Source organism: Manacus candei, unplaced genomic scaffold (assembly GCF_025592945.1).
Source record: "Manacus candei isolate 608988 ecotype Guabito, Panama unplaced genomic scaffold, ASM2559294v1 h1tg000017l, whole genome shotgun sequence".
Lineage (NCBI taxonomy): Eukaryota > Metazoa > Chordata > Aves > Passeriformes > Pipridae > Manacus > Manacus candei.
The window spans coordinates 22,754,097-22,780,024 of NW_026138065.1; the positions used below are offsets into that span (position 1 = coordinate 22,754,097).

The window sequence follows — 25,928 nt, forward strand, 5'->3', positions numbered from 1 at the left end:
TATATATATATATATACATGTGTGTATGTATACATCTACACATACACGTGAAACTTTTTTGAAATTGAACAACCCTGCAATTTTCTTTCACATAAGAAATATTTTTTTGCACTGTTTCCATTATTAGTAGATTGGTATGATATTAAAGTGAGCATTTAAAATCCACCTTAATTAAACTGCAGGAATTATGCCTTGCTTAATGTAATGAAGAAAGAGAATTTAAAATGAAGTAGCATCATTGTGTTCATTTGTAAATAACATATTGCAGCCAACTGTTTCTTAATTGCCCAGACTGTTGATAAATAATCCAGTCCTGCTGCTCTCCACAGACAATTTGCTTTGGATCAGACTAGGCAATTCAAATAACACTAATTACAGTGAAACCCTTTTATAGTGAATTCCTGTTTGCCATGGGGGAGAAAATCACTATATCAGGGGAAAGCACTTTTGCCTTTGATTTGTGTCTAAAACATGAGAAACACATAAAAGCTGCATGTTGTGCTAAATAAAGGACATACTCTTGCATTCAAAGTACTTATATTTTACTTTTTATGATACAATTGTGAATTATGTTCATTTTGCATTTGTAATTAGAGGGCGGAACAGATGTGAAAGCTTAGTTTAAAGTGATGTATCCATTAAAATAACCTATGCTGCCAAGTGATTGCTTAGTATAATAGGGGATTCGTTCACTCTGAGAGGAATTCTACTTTATTGGAAGGAAACCAGGACTTCAGGAAATGTTTTCTATATCAGGGGATTCACTGTAACATGGTATCATTGTATTTATGATTTTATGATGTTAAAATGAATATTAAATGAAACAAAATTCCCAACGATTACTCGGGAGGCAGCTAAGTACATAACATTTAGTACAGATGGTTGGAAGGCACAATTTTGCTCCATCACTGCATCCGTATCCTTGAATGATTTCGACTGAAGACAGCATTTCTTTGAATTTTTCATTAAACCAGACGTCTTGAAATATGAATTCCTTTTATGTTTCTGTGAGTTTTGGCTAAAAGAACCCCAGTGAATAAATCATACAATACTACGTGTCACCAGCACTTGTGAATATTTCTGCTTTGTTATTCTACTCTCAGTAGAGCACCATTGATTATCAAACTCAGCGGAGAGCATTTTATGATCATATATCTCCATTAGCTCCTAGTTTGACTACCATAGATTTTTCTGGTTAAGCCTGCATTATGTATTAGGAAGCCTATCTCTTCAATACAAAGTTTGATTTTATTCTCTGTAAGCCTAGAACTCTTATTATGTATTATGTATAAAGATTCTTATCTTTTATATGTAAAAATAGGAGGACTGTCTTTGTGTAACTGAAATATATGCCATCTTTTTTTTCCTTGGTTCACAGACAGCATATTTTATTATGAAGATGAATTTCTACAATGAAATGGCTGTCAGGGTAAATATTTCTTCCCTTGTTAAACAAATGAAAAGTCAATTGTGCTCCGAATTTGCTTTTAATAAAATGAGCAAACCAGAATAATATACACTTGATTGATATGCTGATGGCAACAGTGGGAAATAGTACATAGTTAAAAATTAAAGTTGCACTCAGTAGTTTGGGTTATATTTGAAAACTGTAGCTGAATTTAAGGCACCTGCATGTGTCTTGCCCCATTTAAATGTTCATTGTACCTTACCTTATGTGATACTGCTAAAACCCCCAAACATTCCATTTGCCAATGTTCTTACAAATGTAGACATATTTACAATTCTGACAAACTATAGGGCTTCTATGCTGATTTGCTGATGTAGCTGTGCTTTTTCTTTTGTTGGTACATGACATTTGATGTATTGAATCTCAAGAGTTACTCAGAGAGCACAGGACAATTTCATTGCCTAAACACAGAGGTGGGACTGCACTGATCTCATCGGTGATACTATGAGTGAATTTTGCTAAATGAAGAAAAGTATAAACAGTCCATGAACTTTAGTAAATCTACAGTTGATGAAGCTTTTTACAGGGAAAATTGCACAATATGTTTAACTAGAAATTAGCATTTTTATTCACTGAACTTTGGAACTGCACCTAAACAAATATGTAAAACAAACATGGGAAGGACATGAGATAATAAATTTGATGAAATCTTATCTTACTTACTTATTTTGTGATATAAAACTGTTTTACTTGAGAGGCCTGTATCTTTTTAGACAAGCTATCTTACCCTTTGAATTCTGCCAAATGTAGGAATATAGTGAGGATGAAGATTAACCCAAGGAAACTCCTGTAAAGTAGGAAGATTCTCAGAATGGATTTTAATTTTGTGGCCTTTCTGGGTCCAGAATAACTCAGAGTCAAGAGCTGCATTCCCATCAGGATTTTTGCTTAGTCCTGGTTCTCTCAAAGGCACAAAGTTGAATCTTACATTTGGTGCAGGTTAGAGAACTGAAGGTGTTTAACAGCGATCTAATTCCTCACAAATGTACTTTCTTGTTATTGTTTTAGTTTATTCCTTAGTTAGCTAGTTGGAAAGTATTCCACAGTGAATAAATGCCATTTACTGCTGCAGCTGAAATCAGTGAGAAAACATAAGATGTAAACCAGCTCTTAAAAGTTGCCTGTGTACTTTTAGAAGACATTTGAAGACTAAATTTCAGAGGTAATTATGTATTCTAGTCAAATGGAGTTTTGCATTTGGTCTTTCATTTTTAAAAGAAATTGAATGTGTTCCCATTCATTTGTAATGGAAATATAATGTTGAATCATTAGGTGATATAAATCTTCAAAGTACCATTTTTTCAGTCATGTCCTTTTCTTTAATAGAAATTTAAATCAGTAGAAAACAATAGAACAGATCTTTATTTAGTTGCAAATGTCAGAATCGGTTTCTCCTCTATCTAAATAATCTTGTGTAGCCATATCTGCAGAGCAGATTTAAAATGCTACCAGTCTGAAACACTGCATGGTTTTGGTTTTTTTCTGTCATCAGTTTTCTGAAGAACTAACCAAGGTCCAGGACAATCGAGAATCAGGCCTGTTGAGCTTCTGCACAGTAGATGCATGCCCAGACTTTACTTTTCCTAATCCAACAGTGCCTCATATTCATACATTGGGAGTTTGATTCATGACTAATATAGTTCAGTGTTCTAAAAATATGACAATAACTGTGTATGTCATTCTACATCTCTGTCTTTTGTAAACAGACCTATCAGTTTTACCTTCTAAAATTAAATCAGAGATCTTGTGTTAATCAGTTTCAGTACTAGGTCAAAATATGATTCTCTCTCTTAAAAGATTTAAGGTTGCTATAAATTTTCAGCAACAAAAGTAATCCTGTGGCAAAAAAAAAAATTTCCACGAGCAGATGGCTTTTGATATATCAAGGTTTTGCCATTTGTTTTAGTGCTTAAAATAAACATTATTTATAAGACCACTTACATTTTGATGTTACTTAATGAGGAATATGCATCATTGATTTGACTAGCTTAAGAGGTCATTTAGAACTTGCCCGTTAACAAGCTGTAATCTGCTGAGCACACAATGACTTTGTTTAAAATTATCTGTTCAGTGCTGATCAATGACAATAATTGTTTTGTACCAATCACTGTTGAAACTTGCTAATTACTTTGAAGGGCACACACAGTTGTCTCTTTTTTTTCCAAGAATTTTTTAAACATTCACCTTGGAATTAGAAAGAAATTCAGTTGCATCCCATTATACTTCCTTATAAAAGGAAACATTTAAAACTTTCACATTGAAAACATGAGCATCATCAGAAGGTGTGCATAAAATGGTCTTTTCTAAAAAGACTAATCTTCAGTTTTGAGATCTCTGACATACAGTACTAGGGAAAAAGAAATCTAGCATAAAATAATTTGAGACTGCAGTTTTTCTTACTTGTGTTTTGTTGAAATCAGTGAGTTCATTCAGAACAGAAAGTGGTGTAAATAAAGATAGAATGCAGCATTTAATTGGTACACTGAGCCCATTGGAGGTAATTATAGCTTTATACAATTTGAGCCCTTTGTCTTTCAGTTTGAGTTTTGATCCTTTAACCCAGAAATATCCAGTTCCGCATTTATGACTGTGAGGTGAAGACTGTCAGAAAGAGTTTCAAAGGGACCATAATCCTGCATTAATGAGCACATGGCTATATGGCAGCCAAGTTGCTCTTGTTGAGAAATTTTTAAGCCAAACAGCAAAACAAAGCTAAGATCCTTATTCACATGCAAAGGATTTTGCTTAATCCCAGATCTCTGAAGGCATACTCATTCTTTGCTCTTTCTCCATTCCTTTTTAACCCAATAAGCTTGTCTATGAGAAAGTGGAGTTGCAGAGTATGAAATTTACTATCACCTAGTGCAAAGCAGCATGTCTAGTGCTTAACCTTTTTTGTTCCCATAATGGTTATTTATTAATATTATAACGATATCTACAGGTCCAAACCCTTATTATTAAAAGAAATGTTTATACAACACATAGGTAAAAGAAAATACCGGCTTTTTAAATTAGTTTTGGGTCTTATTTGGGAAGAGAGGAAAATACATGCTGATGCACAAAGGGGAAATAGAAGGAAATGTTAGCACTGGAAGTTGATATCTTCTTATTCCTAATAACTCCAGCGCATAGTTTAGTTTTCTTCATGACACGTGACTCAAAGATTTAGGGAAAGCTTTTCTGTGATACTTTTCTCTTTTAAATCCCATGTGAAAAGATAATCATAACTGTACCAGAAAGAGTCATTGATTGAGGCAAAATGCTAGTTTTTACTTTGAATAGTAGTGTTTTGGGTTTTGTGATAGAAAAATGGAATCAAAGTATGAAAATATTCAGCCCTACCTTATTCTTCTTATAGACAGCTCCAGTGTGTTACTGTTTTCTGCTCAGGAAAAGTTAGGAGATGGAGAAATTGCAGTCAGTAACTTGTGTCAGATATCACAGTGGTACAGAATTGGACTGCAATGGAACTTGAAGGAGTTGAGAGAAGTTGCCTGTTACTGGAGAGCAGTTCCGCGACTTGATGATGCAGACTGAAGTCTTTTGACTTTGAATAACCTTTTGAAGGTTATTGATACTAGGGGCAATGGGCAAGTTTTTTTTTAATCTTGCCTTCTTGCTGAATCAAACACAAAACCCATGACATTCTTTCCCTCCTTTTTTTACATGAGTATTTAGAATGATAAAGGGTACGAAAAAAATCCCGATACCACAAACACAGGGATTTCACTCCACTTACCAAGTCATCCCTTGGTTCTGGAAAGAGAAGGGTTGATGTAAAGGGAAAAAAAAGAAGAATGTCCCCTGTAGATGCACTGAAGAGTTTAAATTCTTGAAAAGTCTAGTAGCTGGAGGCCCACTGGGGTAGGATAGCTCTTAGAAAATTAGAACATTCTTCTCTTCAATGCATTTAGTGAAGGGGAGTAACTTCACACTTGGATTTGCTTCTGGACAGTAAAACCTCAAACTTCTTGCTTTTAAAATGTAGATTCTTCCCTTCAGCTGTTATGTCTTTTAAGATTTCAAAGCTGTAAAGGTCAAAGAGAAGGTTGTTGGAGTAGTAATGGAAGTACTGCAGACCAGAAAATAGAAATTTGGAGATTAGTTTAGAAAAATATTGAGGAAAAAGGAGACAAATTTCAAAAAAGGAAGTAAAGAATATTTTTCAGGGAAATTAATAAGTTCAAGGACAGAAGAATGTAAAGACAGAGGAACTAGACATAAGGAACAAAGGAAAAGATCATTAATCTATCATCATTAATCTATGACTAATATAAAACTAATCTAAAAGATCATTAATCTATTCTTCAGATGTGTATATCTAGAATACACTGACCTCTTATGGCAAAGAAAACAAGGAACGAGAGCAACCCTCAGCATGACTGAATAGTTACGTCTTCCTCCTGTACATGTCACAGGGAGAAATGTGAAAGTACTGATAACTTTTTACCTAATTACATAATCATAGAATTACAGAATCATTTAGATTGGAAAAGGCTTTTAAGATCTTTGAGTCCAACCTTTGTCCAATCACCACTAAGTGCCATGTCCAGTCATTTTTTGAACACCTTCAGGGATGGTGACTCCGTCACCTCACTGGGCAGTCCATCCCAGTGCTTAATTGTCCGTCCTTAATGCTTACTTTCCCTTCTCACAAAACAGCCAGTAAACAGGTAGTAATTTCAGAAACATCATGATTAGGATTTTTAAGTATCAGAGAAGATTTAAATGTTTTCGTCAAAATCAATTATTGGGGAAAGTCAGGTAGACTAAGTTTCCCTCTCCCCTTTTATTTTTTTTCTCCTTCTCGTTTTTTTTCAATTGATGCTTTTCAAAATGCACCAAAAAATAAATTCTTTCTGGTGGAGGATGCTACTTAATTTCTATTCGTAATACAGCTTTACAACTAGCTACAGAGAAAGAGGTTTCCTTTTCCAGGTTAGGCTTTCTCTGCTTTGCAGGAGAATGGTATTTCGTGAGAAGATTATAATTTATGTGCAACAAATAGACATGAATCATTTTACACTGGAGATGAAAGAACTGTGGTTTGTAAATTACATTTGCAGAAAGCTTGATTCACTGAATCACTGGGAAGGCTTTTATTCAGTCTACAATTTAACTAGAGCACAAAGGTGAAAGTGTAGTGTAAGATGTTGGTGAGGTGGTGACTGGTAGGGAATGCTTGTTGTACCTGGGAAAAGACAACACTTCTGTTGTCTGCTTTTTTACTGTTCTGACAGAGCAATGCCACTGGTAGTAGCAGGCACTTTTTTTCATTGTCACGTCCCAATATAAACAGTGGTTTAAAATTTGATACTGTTTTTTAATGTTTGCGTATAATAGTAAATTCGTATTGCCATTTAACTACAATATGTTACATCCTACCCTAATTTTCTTCATTGAAACCTATTGGTGCTTCTACTTCATAACACTTTTAAGGAAACCATATTATTTGGGATAAACTACAGATACTTGATATGCATACAAACTTTTGATTTGAAATATACTAAGCAAATATTTATTTCCTCTAGATCCAGAAAAGGTGGCGAGGCTATTACGTTCGGAAATACATCCATAATTATTATGCCCTGAAGAAATACTTGCAAGCTGTTTCTGTGAATAACGCATTTGTCAGGTAAAAACAAAAGCTCCATGTGGTGAAGCATTCATTTCCTCTTCTTTTATTTGTAAAACGTTTATGGCACTAATTAAACTATTTCTTTGAGTGTAGGTTCCCCTCCATTATCAAATATATATATCTATCAGTCATCATTCTCTTTATCCTATGCCTATTCATGTTGCACCACATTCTGTTCTCATTTTCACTGTTATGAATTCAGAATAATTTCTTTGAATTAATTAGATGCATTCTGGGTTAGTACCATTTTAGTACCAAATGAATTTGGCTCTTCTCCTGTGCTCAGAGCTCATAGATTATTATACCCTACATTTGGTTTGTTGAACTAGATTATTTTTTCCCCACTATACACAAGCTAAACAAAAATTTCTTTTTATAATTTGTTTTGAATACTGATTATTGACAATGAATGCAAGTGCAGATTTGGATTTACGTTATATGTATGAGCCATACTATGAATGTTAGTTGTGGAAGATGCTGGTGTTTATATAGTGAAGGAGACTCTTTTCATAGTTGCAGAATAGAACCAGTCGCCAATCGTTAGATTTCTGGCTAGAGCTGTGGTTGCTATATGTTCTTAACCTATTTCTTCTATCCACCCATTGTTTTTCCCTGTACTTAAGTTGAAACCTCTCTAAAATAGAGGTGCTTATTTCCCTGTAGTGCATTTGATGTACTGTTACATGACCATTACTCCATATGACAGTGGAAGCAAACAGACAAAATACTGGGTGACCATGATCATTACTTTCTCATTGTAAATGAAAGCTGTTGGACAAAATCTATCCAGTGTTTGCTGCTCAGAACATGTGAGATAAATCTTTGCTTTCTAAAATATAAGGGAGTCTAGTAAACAAATATTTCTGGAAATCTTGTCTAAATCACATGGCAAAGACTTATATAAAACAGCGTATGCAAGTTATATATGAAAAAAGAAAATTATCCAACTTCTTTGGATGCTGCTTATTAATTTATCTTATTTTTCCACAATATAGCTGATGCTACGTCCTCTTTGTCATAACATTATTATTTGTGCATTACAATGTTACCTTTAGTGAAGCATATTGATAACCACCTATCTCTGATCTCTTATTATTATTCATTTAAATGTATTTTATGCATAAAGTTAGATCACAACTCCGCAAAAACAAACTTAAAAATGCTGTTATTTCTTCAACTGTACCTTCTTGATCTAAAATCCTTGAAAAAATATGTTCTTTCCTTGAAAAGTTAGAGTCCTATGACTAGACCAAATCCTGGAAAGTAGATGAAGCCATAACTTCTCTGGTTTAAAATCAATATAACCACATGAACTTCAGAGACATAACCTGCTTCTCTGTTCATAATCATTCTATCACTCTTCTCCATTCCCTGCCTAAGCCTGGAACAGGGCTTATAACTTGTTAGTTAGATTGACCTTTGGTGAGTGTGAACAAAGCAAGATAGCAAGTTCCTGCTCTGCTATGAATATGGAATGATTGGAGCTTTGTATTTTATTTCCCCACACCCACAATAGATCTCTGCTGGGTACACCTAACTTTTGAGGACTACAAATATATTTGTCTTTCAGTATTTTGACATATTGATCAAATTCCCTAATGTTTATTTCAGGTCATTAAAATCCATAAAGGTAAGCAATCCATAAAGGTATTTTAACCAAGAAATATTTCTGTGCTCTTTTTCTTTAACAGGTAAGATGAACAGTATGACTTCAGGTATATCAAAATGTGTTGAAGTTGCTCTGTGTGAGCTCTTACCTGGCAACTGATGTATTGGTATTTTGCTAATTTGAGTTCTGTCTTCGAGAGTTCACAGAAGTAGCATTTTTTTCACCAGAAAGACATCATCTTTTGGGTCAAAAAAAAGTTTAAAAATAAATTTTGAGCGAATTTGATCAAATGGATCTTACTGTTTCAGTTTTAAAAATGCATCAGCTCCCAAGTGCAATCAAGAATCACTGCAGTAATCCCTTTACTGGGGTACGTTTGAAAACTAATATGTATATCATCTTCAACATTCTTCTTATGATATCTAACAGATGTTTAGTGAAGATTAGGTGTAGGCCCTCAGCCAAGCAGATTTTTCCTGTCATTGGGCTAAGTTGCTGCCAACTACTTTGGCCCCAAGGTGGTCCACTGTGTTTCTTATGTGAAATATTGCACCAGGTGGAAGAGAGATTCTCTGCATATTTTCGTCAGCCATCACATCAGCTGTGGACAGGTATAACCTTGTTGTTTGTAAACATTTTTGCATAGAAAAATTATTGCAACCGTGCATTGCAAAAACCACAAGTAATTATCAGAAATTGAGTTTATGAAATGTGAGTTTGTGAAGGTGAGTTTATGAAATGGCTGGGTATTATTTCAACATCAGCATAGTGGAAATTTACAGAGCCACTGATATACCTGTGCACTCAGATTAGACTGCCTTTGAGTGTTTCACTTATCTACAACACCATAAAACAACACAACATGGTATACATGAAATAATGCACCTTTTCTTTTGTCTTATAGCTATATTCATCAGAATATTTGCATATGTGCAGTGTCAGCGCTAGTAAAGAAACAAGTTTTTTCATAAATAATAGTAGAGGAAAAGTAAAACTGATTTTAAGAACTCCAGAGTGGTAAAAACTTCTCCCCTCCCCAAAAAAAAAAAAGCAAAAGATATTTATAATTTTAAAAACTTGTTTAAACTGTGTTCTTTCTAGAATTATGATGTAATTCTAAACTGAACTACATTGTAGGGTTTTCTATCTTATCTCTTCAAGAATAGTACTGACAGAATTTTTAGTAGTCAACAACTTTCTAAAATCATATTGCAAGTCCTTATATCTCTTGGACTCCAGAACCAGGGTTTGTGCCTAATTTTCTCCTCTTTCACTAAGGAGGAGCCTATATCAAATTACCACTCACTCGTTTCTAAGAGAAGCTCCAGAGGAAGTTACCATGAAACTTTGGACATTCTGTTAAGTTTCTTAAAGAGTATCTTACAAGAGTTATTGACCAAAGTTTGTTTCCTTCTCTGTCCTCCACCCTGTTTTGTTTTTTGTTAAATACAAGATACTTGCCTTACTAAGGGGTTTTCTCAACCTGTGGCCACATCTTTACCATCCAGCTTTAATACAAGCCGTCCTTATTTAATAGCTGCCCTCATTTAGTAGCCAGACCTTTATCATTTGTCTTTACTGTGAAAATCCCAGGAGAAAGTAAACTTAATAGAAGCTGCCCCAGTTTAAAGCCATAGAGGGATATAATTAAGTTTAACAGAAATTGATTTAACAGAAATTGACCTAAAATACAATTAAATAATAATAGTCATATTATGTGTGAGTTTCTACTCACTTAACAGACTGCTTATGGCACTGTTGGACTTAACAGACTTAGGGCACTGTTTCTGTACAAACTGAAGGTAACTGTTGGCTTCAGCTCCCTCACTGGCTGAAGAGTGCGTGCGTTTTCCTCCAGCATTCCTATTACTTCCCACTGCTATAGAACCAATAGGTCTGATGGCTCCTGGTGTCCCCAGCAGAGTCCCTAGTAGTTAGGTTGAGAAGGGATTCAAAGAATCCCTTGACAGATGCAAAAAGAGCAAACTTGAACCTAAACTCAGTCTACATAAGGACATACTCAGATTTTTCTTAACATTTGTACAGCCTCAGTATAGTGATGAAATGGGTTAATTAGTTAATCAGTTAATTAGTCATGAATTCTCTTTTTCATACAAGATTTAGGGAATTCTTAATCAATGTAGTAGGAAACTTGTTCTTAAATATTTATTTTACTAAATTTTATTATTTAGATTTTAGTAATAAGTCTTCATTGATAGCATCCATTTGTATTTAAATAAGCACCAACACATACTTTATTCTATCTGAATATGGATTAGTTGTGTGGTTACATTAAAATAAATTTCATTACTTCTCAGTGCAGCTAGTGTATTTAATTTTAAGGAAAATACCTTGTTTTGAAACATTCCTAAAGAGAAATTTACTATCTCCAAGAGCTGGGTAAATGGTTACAAGGGGAAATATGCCAAAAGCAATTAGCATAGGCTATAACTCCATATGATGCATTAGAATTTTGTTTTATGTGAAACAGTTTCCAATCCATGATAAGCAAATGGACATCACTTCACATAAATTAGCATGCTGGTGCCATTATATCAGAACAATTTATGGATGATGTCAGTTGTCCAACTGTGTGATTAACTTGCAGTTCTTTGCCTAAGGTTATCTACACACTGGCCTTTAAACTACAGTAAAGCAACTTTGCTACATGTCAGGTGTGCAAGTAGAGATAAGATTTTGGGATGTAGTGCTACATTTACTGATGAATGGTACCATTTAAATTTTTCCCTAGGCACAGAACTCAGTAAAGATAGCAGTATCAGAAAACTACCAAAGCAGTGGCCAAGTACTGGCATTGGAGGTCTTGTGTAATCAAGGCAGGTAGTTTAGCTTTCTTGCTGCTGAATAAACACTGACCTAAATGTAGCAAACTAAGACATGAGTTTAGCTTCAGTAAGCATCATAGTGTAAGTAAACACAGTTAAAGTCATAAACTGTGAATTTCACACACTTAGAGGATCAACACAAAATTCTTTCTGTTGTTGGCTTTAGTAGTGATGAAGTCTTGAGTGGCCCTCGAGAATGTGACTTTCATCCAAGTTTGACTAGCTATTTTATCAGCAGATTTGGTTTCACAGTCATCATTAAAACTTCTAAGTCTTCAAGAAGTGTCAGGGAAATAGATAATACAAAGTGATAAAAATCACTTCCTTGGGCAATATGTATATTCGCAAATTCTTTGTGCAGTTTGATTTTTTATAGTGTTAGTGAAAAGTGAAATAAATTACTGTTACATGTTGTTGGCGATCTAATCCAATGTTTATCTATTCTGTAAATATACCTGAGCATGCAGTACCAAAAAACATAAGGATATCTATCTTACTCTTGATTACTTGGGCTTGATTACTGAAGTCTATTTACTTTTAACATGGTAAGTACTTTCCTTCTTAAAACTTCTGAGGTATCACTATTTTCCATGAAGCAGGCTTGAAAAAAATCATCTGTTGTCATAGTAATATGAGGAGAACTTACTCAGCCTCCACCTGTCTGTTCCTTTCTGATAAAGATAAGTCCAGTGTCTCAAGTGTCAAAGTGTTTTGAAGAATGTATATATTGTCTTATAATTCAATTAAAATGTTCCTCATCATTGACTGCAGAAGCAATTGATTCTGTAGTCTATTTTCAATTAGTGCCAGAGCCTTTCAGGCAGCTCCTTGGAATTCTTGCAACAATAAAACCCTCATTTTTGTAATTTTATCTTTCACTTGATGTTTAATTAACTACTTTATCATCAACCCATCTTTTTTTACTTGTCTTCAAGGGTATGTAGAGGAAATACATTATGCTTTTTAACTTACTTACCTGTAATTTGAATTTTCTGGTTGTAAACTTATCCTGTCAACTTTCTTTGGGAGCCATAGAAATAGAGACAAGTGCCAAGTATGCTTTCTTTTATTTAAATATTAATTTTGAGTGGTAGGGCATGTAATTTGAGAGATCTATGCCTTTTCCAGAGGATTTTAGGCATAACTGCTAAGTCCTGTAGGAATCTTAGAACTGTAATATACTGAGGATCTCACAGTACTTCCATAGCTACAAACCTGATGCTGTTAGGATAGGTAAGATATAAAAAAATGAGCTTTTTAGGTTGATCATGAAATTGAAATGAACTGTGTAAAGCTACAGAGCAGGCAATGTAATGCCTGTTTTAACTCCATAGGAAGACACTTTCTGAATGCAGTGAGATTAAGGTAGGAACCATTATGTTTACACAGTAAGCTGAATTTCCGATGCAGATTGAGCTACACACCCCTCGTGAGTCTTATTCTGTTCATGTCTCTCTTGAGCAAGTGGTGAAAGCAGTCTTACCATGTTTTTAGCTAGTTCTGTGTAAATGGTTCAAGTTTTGCACATAAACGTGAATAACACAAGTAACATAAGTCACTGGTTAGACTGTAGTCTTTAAAAACTTGAAGACAATATTTTCTCCTGTATTTAGGAGTAACAAATTGAACATTGTATCCAAAGGAAAATTTTTTATCTGAATGTGTAGAAAAGATTTGAGATCCTTGTATACTCTCATTGGATCAAATAGTCTGGGGTGTAGATTATTAGTTTTGATGAAGGTAGTATAAAACACGTGTGACAACATACTATTGTAGAATAACAATAGTTCTATACCTGTGAGCTTTGAAGGCACTGTAGTGTCTGGATAGAAATAGGTCTGTTAGAATTACTGACAGCCCATAAAACATTTTCTGTGGACAAAGACTGATTAATCTTAGCATTTTCAACTGTCTTATATAGGCAGACTTCACAGTCTTCTATTTTGTCTGAAGTAGGATCTTCACTGTAAAATAAGTGGAAAAGGGGAAGAGGTACAGTTTCATTAAGCTCTAACATATCATTGACTGTCAGGTAGGTCTTGTTATGCTGTCCATCCTCATTTAACTATCCCACAAGATCTCTTAATGAAGTTAAGCCCCAAGTTCACTCCAGTAATTCTGTGGCAAGAGTTTGTGCTATGTAACAATTCATCACTTGTCAGGAAGGCACTTTTAGTTTATACATTTAATAAGGGCATCCTCTAGCTTGGTTAATTAGAAGTGAACAGTTTGCATATTTACTAAATGCGGAGTGTCATTGCCACCACGGCCTATTGCCTACATGAATTATTTCTCTATCTGCAATAAACAGCTGGGTAATTATTACTGCCATAATCAGATAAATTCCCTCTGTAAGGCTTTTCTTACATGGCAATTCTTTGAACTCATCCAAAGCTGAACAAAATTTATGAACTCCAGCAGCTAGACCACTTTTTCATAGTGTAGTGTCCCTGTTCCCTATTTCAAGGACACGTAGAGTATCATAAATATTGTGTAAATTAGGAGGATAAATATGATTACCTAAAGATTACATATTAATAAACTTGATTTTCAAAATATAATTTTCAGGTTGTAACTGATTACATTATAGCAGTTCTGGTTTATCTAATTGTAGAGACATGACAGGCCATCCATATACAGGCTGAACTAGGTTATCAGGAAGGGCTCTACCACTTGAAGACTACAGACTCGTGAAAAAGTGTATAAATATTTTTCATGTGCCATAGTCATTTCAGCTGTTCAAGTCATTAGAAGTATGGCAAATTTTATGTGCCATTTACTGAGCTCACTTAAAGCAGTTCTTTTGTCATTAAAACAAGGTTATGGTTCTTTTTGTTGTGCAACTTTCAGCTTAATAACGTAGCATAAAATTTAGATGCATTCATTTATATGTTACATTAGAAAATTAGATATTTCTTTTATTTGTAGAAGCAGTTTGTATACAATTATGTAACTAAGTTTCCTCCATGCTATCGAAGTATTCCAGCTTATATGTGAGTGTATCTGCAGATACATCAGTGAGTACTTAATTTACACATACGTCTGTTCCAGAATGTGCTAACGTAAATAATTTTTGAGAACTCCAAAGAAACAAAAGAAAATCAAAAGACATAAATGTTATTTTTTAATCGGCATACAATAGTCTAACACCACAAGTTTCTTTTCAGAATGTGGGATACTGTGTGAGAGTGCAGCAAAAAGGTTGCCATTAACTACTCCCATACTTCCTAACTCCTTATTAAATAAGTAGCATTCCTCACAATTTAGCAAAATGCACAGAGCTAGTAGATGAAGGAAGACCAAACTAAATAAGATGTTCTTTGGCATTGCCTTACCCAATGAAAGGTTTTTGACACTAGACTCCTTTTATCATTTCCCATTTATGGCAGAGAAATAGAGACTACAGTGGTGAAGACCTTTAAAATGAGCCACATCATAGTCATTTCTGTTATTAGAAATGTGGTGTCTACAGATTGCATTTTTGCAAGTTTGTGATTTGATTTTTGTGAAGGCTTAATGGTCATTTGCTTTATACTGGTATATCCTGTTATATCATAGAATTGCATGACATGCAAAACAGTATACAGTGTCTCATGAGCAATTTTTTGTTGTTGTTGTTTTAAGATAAAAATGTCCAAAATTAAAAAAAATTTAAAAAAAAAATTAAAAAAAAAGAATTAATTGTCTTGGTAATTGGTTTTTGATTTTCTAGATCATTATAAATACACCCTTCAGTTATCTAAGGCAAGTTAAGCCTCTAAAGTGCTCACTCAGGGAAGAAAACAGAAAAACTTAATTGTATTCTATTTTTACAGTCTAGAACAGTAATGAGAAATAACAAAAAAAGTGTGGGGGTTTTTATTGTTCTAGTAATACTATAAAATAATGTTATTCGGAATCAGATGGTCTAGTCTGACTTCAGATCTATCACCAATGTGATGTCTATCAATAACAAATTTATAATAATATCTATTAAAAGGTCATTAAGCTTTGACTGAACAATCTAATCTTGATTTAATAACATCAAAAGATAGAAAATACCCTTTTTATTCTAATCTAGGAGTAAATTAGCTTTGATGTTCAAAGTATGTCCCATATTTCCCCACTGAAATAGTTTCATTTTATCTTTGAACCATTGTTTCTTGTTATAATCTGTTCTACTAGACTGAAAACTCTGTGCTAAACATAAACAGTGTAGATCATTGAAAGATGTTATCTCTGATTAAAATAAGTTTTGTGACCATCAAACATCATTTAAAATACTATCAAAATTAGAACTCAACACATTATTATGCCTAGGAAATTAAAAAAAAAAAATATTCCTTCTGTTGTATTGTCAGCTTATGCATTCATTTGTATACCTCTTAATCACAGTATCATAAATTCACATTCTCCATCTCTGTGAATCCTACTTGTAATACCACCTTTAAAAGCCATAGTTCTTCATACTGTGACCACAACTTTTTTTAAGCTGTGAGAAACTTTTACTTATTATTATACTCCTCTCAAATTCTTCAGACTCTTCACTTTATAAGGATAATTACAGGAATCCATTAAATGGTTTATCCTTGACAGTGAACCTAAATCCTAGTGTTTTACCTTGAACTTCACAGTTTCTGCTGCCTTCAAACCAAATCAACACGACATAGTATTTCAAGAAAACAACATTTTTCACCTCTTCTCAGCAAGGAGGTTATTCTTTTCTTGTCCAATTACCCACGTGATTGCTAAATGTTTACAGCCTCATCTAAAAAAATAAATAAATTTGATCTTTCAGCTTACATGTCACCCAAAATGACGCAGCACTCATTTGCCTACTTGTACTTGGCAGTGAGAGGCCTCATCACCATCTGGCATTGTACTTGGCTACTCAAGAAAGAACCTAGTACTCTGACCAGAAGATTATGTGCTTAGGTATAGACAATAGAATATATTTGTTGGATGAACTCTTTAGGCATGAATAATTGGATGTCTAAATCTATAATTAAATGTAGTCTGTCTTATATCGTAGAACCAAAATTTTGGAGAAGAAACTATAATTCTGAATGTTATTTCTTGCATGGCATAATAAAAATGCCTGATTTTTTTGGTGTTGATTACTCCAAAGTTTTCAAGACAGTAAGAGAGAAGATTTCCTAGCACTTTTGAAAAGTGGGATCTAGTTGATATTTTTAGTTTGGCAATGAGCCACTGCTGTGAAATCACATACTTACAAGTAGCACTGCAGTATTAAAAAAGTGTCAGATCTCTCCCAAAATAATTGCATTTGCTTTATATATTAAAAAAAATTATTCATTTGCTATATCTCTCATAGTACTTTATGTTTCATTAAAAATGACATCATAGATGCTCAAGTGGTAACACCGTTCCATGAATATGAAATTTGAGAAAACCACCAGGTACCGTGAAAATCAATATAAAGTTGTGATATTTGCCATTGCTGCTCTGCTATACAAAATGGGTCATTACATAAAAGCTCTCACTGCCTTGCTGTTGTAAAACCTGTTTAAAGTGGACAAAGTGTACCATTTTACTTTCAATCATATGCAGAATTTTATGACAAAGTAAGTGAAAGATGTGAGTTAGGGAGTAGACCTCAGTTGAATTGTTTCATAATACCCTGAGAGGGAAAATCAACTTAGCTGATGACCTTTAGAAGCTATAACGTCATGTTTCCTTTCTAAATCACATAATGTTGAATATTGTAAATGTTGCCAAGTACCATATATTAAAGTAAAAGAAATACAGATATGTCTACATTGTACTGCACTGCAGCAGAGAGATAACAGCTTAAATGAGTTCATTCTAGTACTGGGAACAGCTTAACTGTAGCAAAACATAGCAGTGTGCTTTCCTCTAGTTATTACTGTGCAGATGGTAGCATACACAGTCTTCTGGGAATTGTGGGGCCAGAAGATAACAGATACTTTCACATGACATTCACTAGAAAACTTTCAGTGGTATTTGGCTGTGGTTAGACATCCTCTTTCATATGTTGCAGGAAAAATTAAGAACGTGACTGGTCTCTTCGCAGCTTAGCACTGACACTGTGCTAAAAATGACCACTGCTGCTAAACTGCTGTCAGAATAAATTGTGTTGGGACTTTGTTATCTGTTCTGGGCCAGGTCAGCTTTGTTACCCCCAAATACTAATTTCACTGTTTAAGCTAATCGGTCAGGCTGATTTTTTCGTGAAGGGGTCAATAGACATAGAGTGAAAACATTTTTCCTGTTGTGGTTAGCTTTTTTAGTATAGACCAGAGTATAAATAAAGTTGAACCATACTTGGATTTGGTTCCTCTGCCAACAGAGGCTTTGGTGTTGCAGTTATTCTTATGCCACATCCATGATGGATGGGTTTTACAGGTTAATTAAACCAAAATAATTAAGCTAAAAAATCATTGTTTAGATTGGACATTTACAAAAATTATTTTTAACTTCACAGAATTTTTTGCTGCCAATGAGGATGAATTTAAATTCACCTTAAGGATATATGCAAACAAGAGAAAAACATTTGGACCAATAAATTTGCACATTTCAAGAAAATTGAATAATTCTAAAAGATTATATATGACTAAAATTAGATTTTTAATAGATGTGAGTAAAAAAAATCTGTATGAGTTTTTCTTGAGGCCTTAATTAGAAGATTCTGTATAATGGATTAGGAAAATACTCTGGTTTTAGTTGTAAGCTGCCTCTGCAATCAGTAGTTTGAAAAGCTGTTGCACTCTCTTGAGTAACTGTGCAGCAGTGGAAATTGGAAGGATAAGAAGGATACATCAGTCTGTTCTTCCCTATCGTCTGGTACATGCTGTGTCCTGATCTCCTGATCTGCACAAGGTATTCATTCACTGTGTGCCCTTCACCACTATGTTCATCACATTTCCTACGTAGTATATTGATCACATTGTGGACCTTGACAATTGAACTGGTATGTCACTTAATTCCATTGGCAGGGTACACTGTGTGATTAAGGAAAGATGGACAGAGTATGTTCTACTATGCACAAATTGTAATGGGATTCTAATGTGGTATGAATTTCTTTCTATAAAATTAATGACAGTAGAAGCTACAGGGTGCTTTTGCTTGCCTACACATTGGCTTTATTTATTTTTTTTCATCCTAAGGAGTCATGTTTCCTGTTCACTGCACTGCAATGACAGAGCAATAACATTGCTCCAGATTTTGAAGAGATTGTCATGATTAATTTTTCAAATGGATTGATGTAAACATTCACATTTAAAATTAGTGAGAATTTTGGACATCTAATTGTGGTAGGTCTCCTAGGCAGTTAGGATACCTTGTACCACTAATAATGACTGCCTCTTTGAGCATCTGTTTCACTGCAACTTGAGATCAAATATTTTGGTCAAGGAATTCTGTCAGGATACACACAGGACTATACGTCATGGTAGAGAGCTGACCTATTTTGCTTAACAAATCTGAACAGGTTCATTAAAAAAATCAGAAAAAGTTTGAGGGTAATAAACCTGTTATGCATAGCTATGGTGCATAGCTAACATAAGTATATAGTATGTGTGTTCTGTTAAAACTTTGCCTTTAAAGTACAGAGATCTCTAAACTATTTTTACATCCTAGGCTAGTCTATACATATATTTCATTTTTTCCGCAAATTTAATAGATTGAGTCAAATGATGTTATCATGGCAGGTCATATGCTATCCTCACCCACACCAATATGATGTGAAATCAAGTGGCATGCAGTGGTGTACCAAAATTATTGTCTCACTAATTTTATTTTGACTTCCATATTCTGTATTTGAGCAGGGAGAATGATATATAGTCAGGAAGATAAAATCAATTTAGATTATCTCCTCTTAGGCTGAGGTTGCCTACTACCTCAATTGCTGGCATTTTATGATTTGTGGTCTGAACTGTTTAAAATCACAATAACTTAATACTTCTTCTGGGTACTCTAGGCAACTATACTAATTATTGATTTTTATCAAATGCCCTTTAGTTAATACTATAATTTTTAAAATATTGTTTGGCCAAAGGACCACAGACTCTCAGTGAAAATGTGAGCAGAATGCAATAGTTTGATAAACTTCAAAAAATGTAGGTCAGTGTGAATTTGTAAAATGGTGCAGTTCTATGCAGAATTACTAAAATTTGTATATTACTGAAATCATCACTCAAAGACCTTTTTAAAAGTGCCAGAAACAATATTATATGTGTATTTTTAACCTTTATCCAAACAGCAGGAGCACTGTCAACCGAATTTGCATCTCATAGCAGGAACCAACACCACTGCCTACTGCATAATGAAGTATCAGAATAACAATAAGTTACCTTGTCAGATTAAATTTTTTAATTTTTGAACTACATAAAGCAAATAATTTTATTATTAATAATTCAGCTGCTACTTCACAGATTTGTTACAGAAGATCATTTTTAATTGTGTGTTTTGAGCACATATGTTGGTAATCTTACGCCTATTTTCAATTACACAAAATATTCCCTATGACAAGGAACACACACTTTGTGTTAGCCAGTAGATTCATGTTTTTAATAAAAGAATGCATCCTAAACTTGCACTAATAAACATTGATATTTTTCTGATCTGTTTAATAATTTTCAGATCATGATAAGACACTACATTTGTTAAAACATCCACATATTTCCTCTACAAAGGTATTCCATAAAAACCTGTGTGGGTAGAAAGTCTGATAGGACTAAGCTTACATGGGAAGCCAGGTTTGTAGGAAGATGCAGTAGATGCTGTTAATATACTGAGATAAACTTTAAGATAATGAAAAGCTTAGGTGCTAAAATAATTACCTGCTTTTTCAGTTATAACAGTTTAATGAGCAGTACTATTCCAGCTATGAGCCATGCAACAGACAGATCATTTATAAAAATAGAACAAGATTATTAATTAACCTAAAACATGTTTTGCATTTACAGAACTCTTTTTCTCCCCCAGAAATTGTTTTGAGCTTTAAAAACACAGGTCAAACAATTTGCCTGTATTCAACTATCCCACTTCACAGTGAGCTGGGAAAAGTTTATCCTGAAGCAAATTGATCCAGAATCCACCAAGTATCATGCATCATAGCTAATATTCATGATGTCATATAGATGATACCCATATATCCCAAGAAAAATTACTCAATGAACCCACAATACCTATGAACAAAGAGAAGGCTGTCAGCAAGTGTACAAATTTGATCCACAAATCATTTAATTTCAACCAAGTTTCAATTTACTTTAATGGAATTTGGATTTATTTTCTCTGGGAAGGCATACATGTAGCAGGTCACAAGCATGAAACTTCTCAATGAACACATTTCCATGTAAGCTATCTGGAACTCTAACTCCATTTGGAAGATTAAGTTCATGTCTTTAGCACCACTTATGCTTATACACATCATTCTGTATGGGAACAGTGAAACCCCCGCATAACATGTGTGCATAACATGTTAGAATTAATCTGCTAATGTGAAATAGTATATTCATATCCAACTGCTTTTAGATTCTTTTGTTGCTCCCTTTCAAATTCTTGAAAGTATGGTAAAAGAGATGAAAGCTCCAGGTTCAAATAGCTTTAAAAAAATCTATATTTATGCTAAAACATCAGTGCTTTGCCCAAGCAATGTTTGGACTGCTACATACCCCTAATTTTGTACTGTGTCTCAGGATAGAATCATCTTGGGACCTATTATCCCTGAGACAGAATTGTCTGCATGTTTGGTACAAATGTACAGGGCAGTATAATGCCTGATAGAGATATTTTAGCACAACTGACAAAATGTGTAGGCTGCAAAAGTGTGTTGAAAATTATTTGTAAATGCTTAAAAAAAATATCAAACTTTACATGGATTATGGTATAAATATTATGAGGATGTGTGATAATCAGGAATGATCATGATGATTTGGATGATAGCACTTTCTAAAGAGATCATGAATTACATTGAACTTCTACAAGTATTTTAGACTTCATCTAATTTCATCAAGTAAAGATTATTAATCATTCAAAGCAATCTGGTAAATTTAGATTGATGACAATGGGAAACATTTTGCATCCCATTATCATTATTTCTGTAATACAAAACTATATTTTTTACATTATTTGTGGGTTTTTATCACCAGTTCTGTTCTAAATAAAAGCACTTCCATATACACTGTTTGGAAGAAGTACCTGAGTATATAGGAACACGAATAGACTGTAGTGATATGTTGATAGTCATTTCATCCATTATAGATAGATGTAGTAAAGCTGAATAGAGGGCTCTGTAATCAAGAAGAAATAGTATTAAATACATAAACCATGGATCATACATTCTGATATTGAAGGTAAAGTGGCATAAAATAAAAGAACAAAGTTGATACTATATGCATTGTCGATTTATTCATTTGTTTATGATTGATGGATATAGAACAAAGAGTTTCCAAGTAAAAATGCTTATGTACCTACATGCAGTGACTCTGAAATCTGTACCTTAAGGACAAAGAAAGGTCGCCAATCTCTCCAACTCCTAGTTCTTTGTCAAAAATGGACACAGTTAATGAGGTTTGTTTGGTACAGCACAAATTCTCAGACACAGATAGAGATCCTTTCAATGGAAACAAATTTGTTTGGCTTTACCAGGTTACTTAGCGATTAATAATAGCCTTGAGATGCAGGTCAGAAAGGTCATCGTCCCTGCTTGCCAACACAATCTAAAATGTGCAGCTAGTCCAGCTCTGCAGGCTTTGAGGCCCCGGAATGCTATGCATAAAGTAAAACAGGCTATTTTCCAACTTCTTTTTTCATATTAATAAGCAATTTTCAAGAGAAGGGTGGCAAAATGGGGGCCATGCCACTCTAAGTAATTCATTTATTTTGCAATTTAATCTTATGTTGGAAAAAAATTACACTGCTGCAAAAGCATAGCATGGTGATTTTTAAACGTCAGTGTGCTTCATAAGTAACCTTGTATGAAATATTGTATTAGCAGCCTTTAACAGTAAACTGCAACAAAAAATATTTTCAGAGATTGAAACATACCTGTACATTTTTTCCAATCTTTATTTCCTTCTCATTCTATTTTTCTTTTACAGTGGAAATAAAATGTGTTTAATTACTTAATATTTTAGTTGTTTTAATTGATAAAAACTACAAAGATAGCATGAAACAAATAAAAATTCTACGCTGCAACTTGTACTTAAGAATGTGAATTCTTAGTTTTCATATTTATAAAGCAATTATTATTCTTTCATATATTTTGATGAACTAATTTAATGATAACTAAAATATCAAGAGTAAGTTGGAGCCACAATCTTAAAAACACTTTCACGAGCAGTATGGCTTTCCCATGGGATTATTCATATCAGCAAACTTATCCATGTGCATATTTTGACATGATTTGACCCATGTCCTCACAGTGTCTTATTTGGTACTCATTGAAACAACTGAGACTATAAATGTGGACCTCTCTAAACGATCTGTTTTGCAGGAATATTTGAATTATCTAGTTATGTGAATAATATTTTTTCTTTTTATGTTATCATAAACACACATGCTTAAAAAAATAAAGACTAGAATTTACTCACTTAATTAACATTTAAGCAATCTAAATGCTTGACTGAATATGCTTGGTGTCTTTGGCACACAGGTTAATTTGAACTAGCCATTTTGTAATAACAAAAATAACAAATGTTAATCAAACTAACCTTTTTTAACTGGGTCAAAAAAATTCCATAAACGTGCACTGTGCACAATATCATGGAATTTCATTCCTTATAGAACATTAATTCACTCTACTGTTTGCATAATTTATGGCAAGCCTGGCTCTATGAAAAAAAAAAAGCCTTGGAGGAGGAAAACTCTGCCCATTTTCTGTTAAAGTTTTACTCTAAATATTCAGTTAAAATCATGAGTTTTCTCCATTCTTTGAAACCTGGTATTAGGTATAGTTCCTTATTTCTTGTATGATGAAAGAATTTTCTACACAGGCAGTGGTTCATGAGGCAGTTACATTCCTGTTTCTTGTGGTGGCCTGTATGATTCCTATCAAACCAGAGCAGGAATGACCTATGCAAGAAGTCTAATGCCATGGAAACTCCTCTTAAGGACAATGTATGCACGAAAGGTTTACATCCAGTTTTTCTCTATGCCTACATTCTCAACCTTACAAAAGGCTCAAGGATCTAGGAGTGAATGTGATCTTTCATCCCATGTCTACTGTCCTCTCTCATTCCAAAAGATCTCCCCTTTCTCAGATCAGGAGGGGCTGCAAGGCACTAGCTGAGACATAAGTGAACAGCTTTTATTTTAAAACCATTTTCAGGAAAATCACTACATTATAATAGCTCCTGCTTAGAGATAATAAAACTAAAATGACACTCAAAGACAAATAAAAGGACATATAAGAATAGTATTTTATCAGACTGTAAAAATACATAGGTTGACATATGCTTCAAAAGAATAAGCGATATGAACACATACAGTGTTCATAATTTTGGTCACTTTAATCCTATTTCTTCATTGTTATATTTGTGTCGATCCTACTGCTGTGGAATTGAATGAACTGTACGTTTGCATTCCAGTGGTGTCAGTATACTGCTAATACATAATAGCTGTTTAGCTATGAAAGGGTTAAAGTAAAATAGAACATTAGCACATCTTTTATTGTTGTAATATAATAGCAGACTTATTTTATTACAGGAGTGAACTTCAAGAGTACGTAGAAATGAAGGAAAATGAAGAGAAAATGAAAGACCTAGAAAAGAAAGAAAAGGAAAAGAAATACCAAGCCCGAAAGATGCATTACCTCCTTAGCACTGAGCAGGTTGGTATACCTGTCCCTGACAGCTCATGCAAACCACTTGGGCCCCCAGCCTGACAGAGATAAACTAGCAGGCTGAATGGGACATGACTTGTTGAAAAGATATCACAAAGACACTACTTCGAGTTCAATTTAGTGCCTTTCTATAGGCAAGAGCAGGTACCATGACTATTCCGTGACAGTAGCCTCATAGAGGCAGCATCAGCACTGCTGGCAGAAAGAGTCCAAGTCAGCAGTTTGATCTGCCACTGTGATAACACAACATGAAGGGCATAACCTCGCTTTAAAAACTCATTTTGACTGGCTTATTGTTGTGTTGTTGCACTTGTCAAGAACTAACAAGTTATTAAGCTGAGAAGGGATTTCATTTTTTTCCCCTTTTTTAATTGACTTAATGCTTGGGTTGGTGCTGTGTTCTTCTTGTTTTTAGGATAGATTGTAAATGCAGGTTTTCAGCTAAAGCTTTTCCTAGAACTGCCTGAAACAGCTTATTTAGCATGATTGTTTTCATTGAGAAATGCCTCATAAATTTTAAATATTTGCTGATTAATTCGTTTTGTATCGATAAAACTGGTATGTTTTTCTAAGCTTTTTTATGTAAGCTGCTTTACAGACAGGTGAATATGGCAGTAGATATATCATATGCAAAACTGATGTGATTGGTAAAGCTTGTGGGTTCGCCTTTTTTTTAGTCACTTTTTGTGAACTTTAAAAAAAAAACAAACCCAAAAGATTTTGTCTCCATAAATGTTTGGTGACTTGTTGTTCTTCGTATGAATATGGACTTAAAGTAAAATGTTAGTATGAACTAAATGCTTGCTTTTCATGGGTTGGTAATTATAATCTGTGTCTAAGAACTTTTGATCCTAAAAAATGCAGAAAAATGCCATGACAGCTAGTGACAAGATATTTAATCTTCCTCTCTGTTTGGGATATTTGTAATTTTATTTTGGAAAAAAAAAAGCATAGTATAGTATTAGTAAAAAATAGCATAAAATATTTTCTGAGTGCCTTTTAGACAGAGGAGCTAGTTAATAACTGAAATTAGATCACTATAATGGATTTTTCCAGGTGTAGATCTAGGATATTAAGAATAATCTGCACAGTACTTTTATATTGGTTTAAACTGTAGAAAATCAGTTTTTTTTGTTTTGAACAGAACAATTAATGTAAATAAATGCATAAACATTACTATGCTTACCTGGAGCACAAAAATTTTCAGGTTAGAGACATTGAGTGACCTGTGGTCCAAGATCTTATTAAACTTAGTTTACCTAATATCTGATTATACTGGTTTAGCAATCTGTAACATATTTTTAAGGAAAGGCAAGTAGTGCCTTATTTCAGCCATCCACCGGAAGACTGCTGGTAGAGGGCAGCAGTAACTATTATGTTCTGATGAATTTAGATTTCTAATTTTATAGAATTATAATTTAGTTAACAGTGTCTTGCAGAACAAAAATATGCTTGGTTTTGCTTGCTGAGATGGTTTGTTAGTACTGGGACAGCCTACAGGATTTTTTCTTTATGATGGAACTGTGGTCCGAGAACCATCTTCTTTTGCAGGGAAATACTTC

The 25,928-nt window shown here is 33.9% G+C and overlaps 1 protein-coding gene across 2 annotated transcripts in view; it reads left to right on the forward strand.

Moving 5' to 3' along the window:
- SPATA17 (spermatogenesis associated 17) overlaps nt 1–25,928 on the forward strand; it is an 88,907-nt gene that overhangs the window by 12,393 nt on the left and 50,586 nt on the right. The window contains exons 4-6 of one of the 2 annotated variants that reach the window (XM_051782987.1): nt 1,379–1,429; nt 7,000–7,103; nt 24,231–24,354. In XM_051782987.1, the coding sequence (XP_051638947.1) occupies nt 1,379–1,429; nt 7,000–7,103; nt 24,231–24,354 (279 nt within the window). The remainder of the gene's footprint in view (nt 1–1,378; nt 1,430–6,999; nt 7,104–24,230; nt 24,355–25,928) is intronic. The other variant, XM_051782988.1, reaches the window with a different exon arrangement.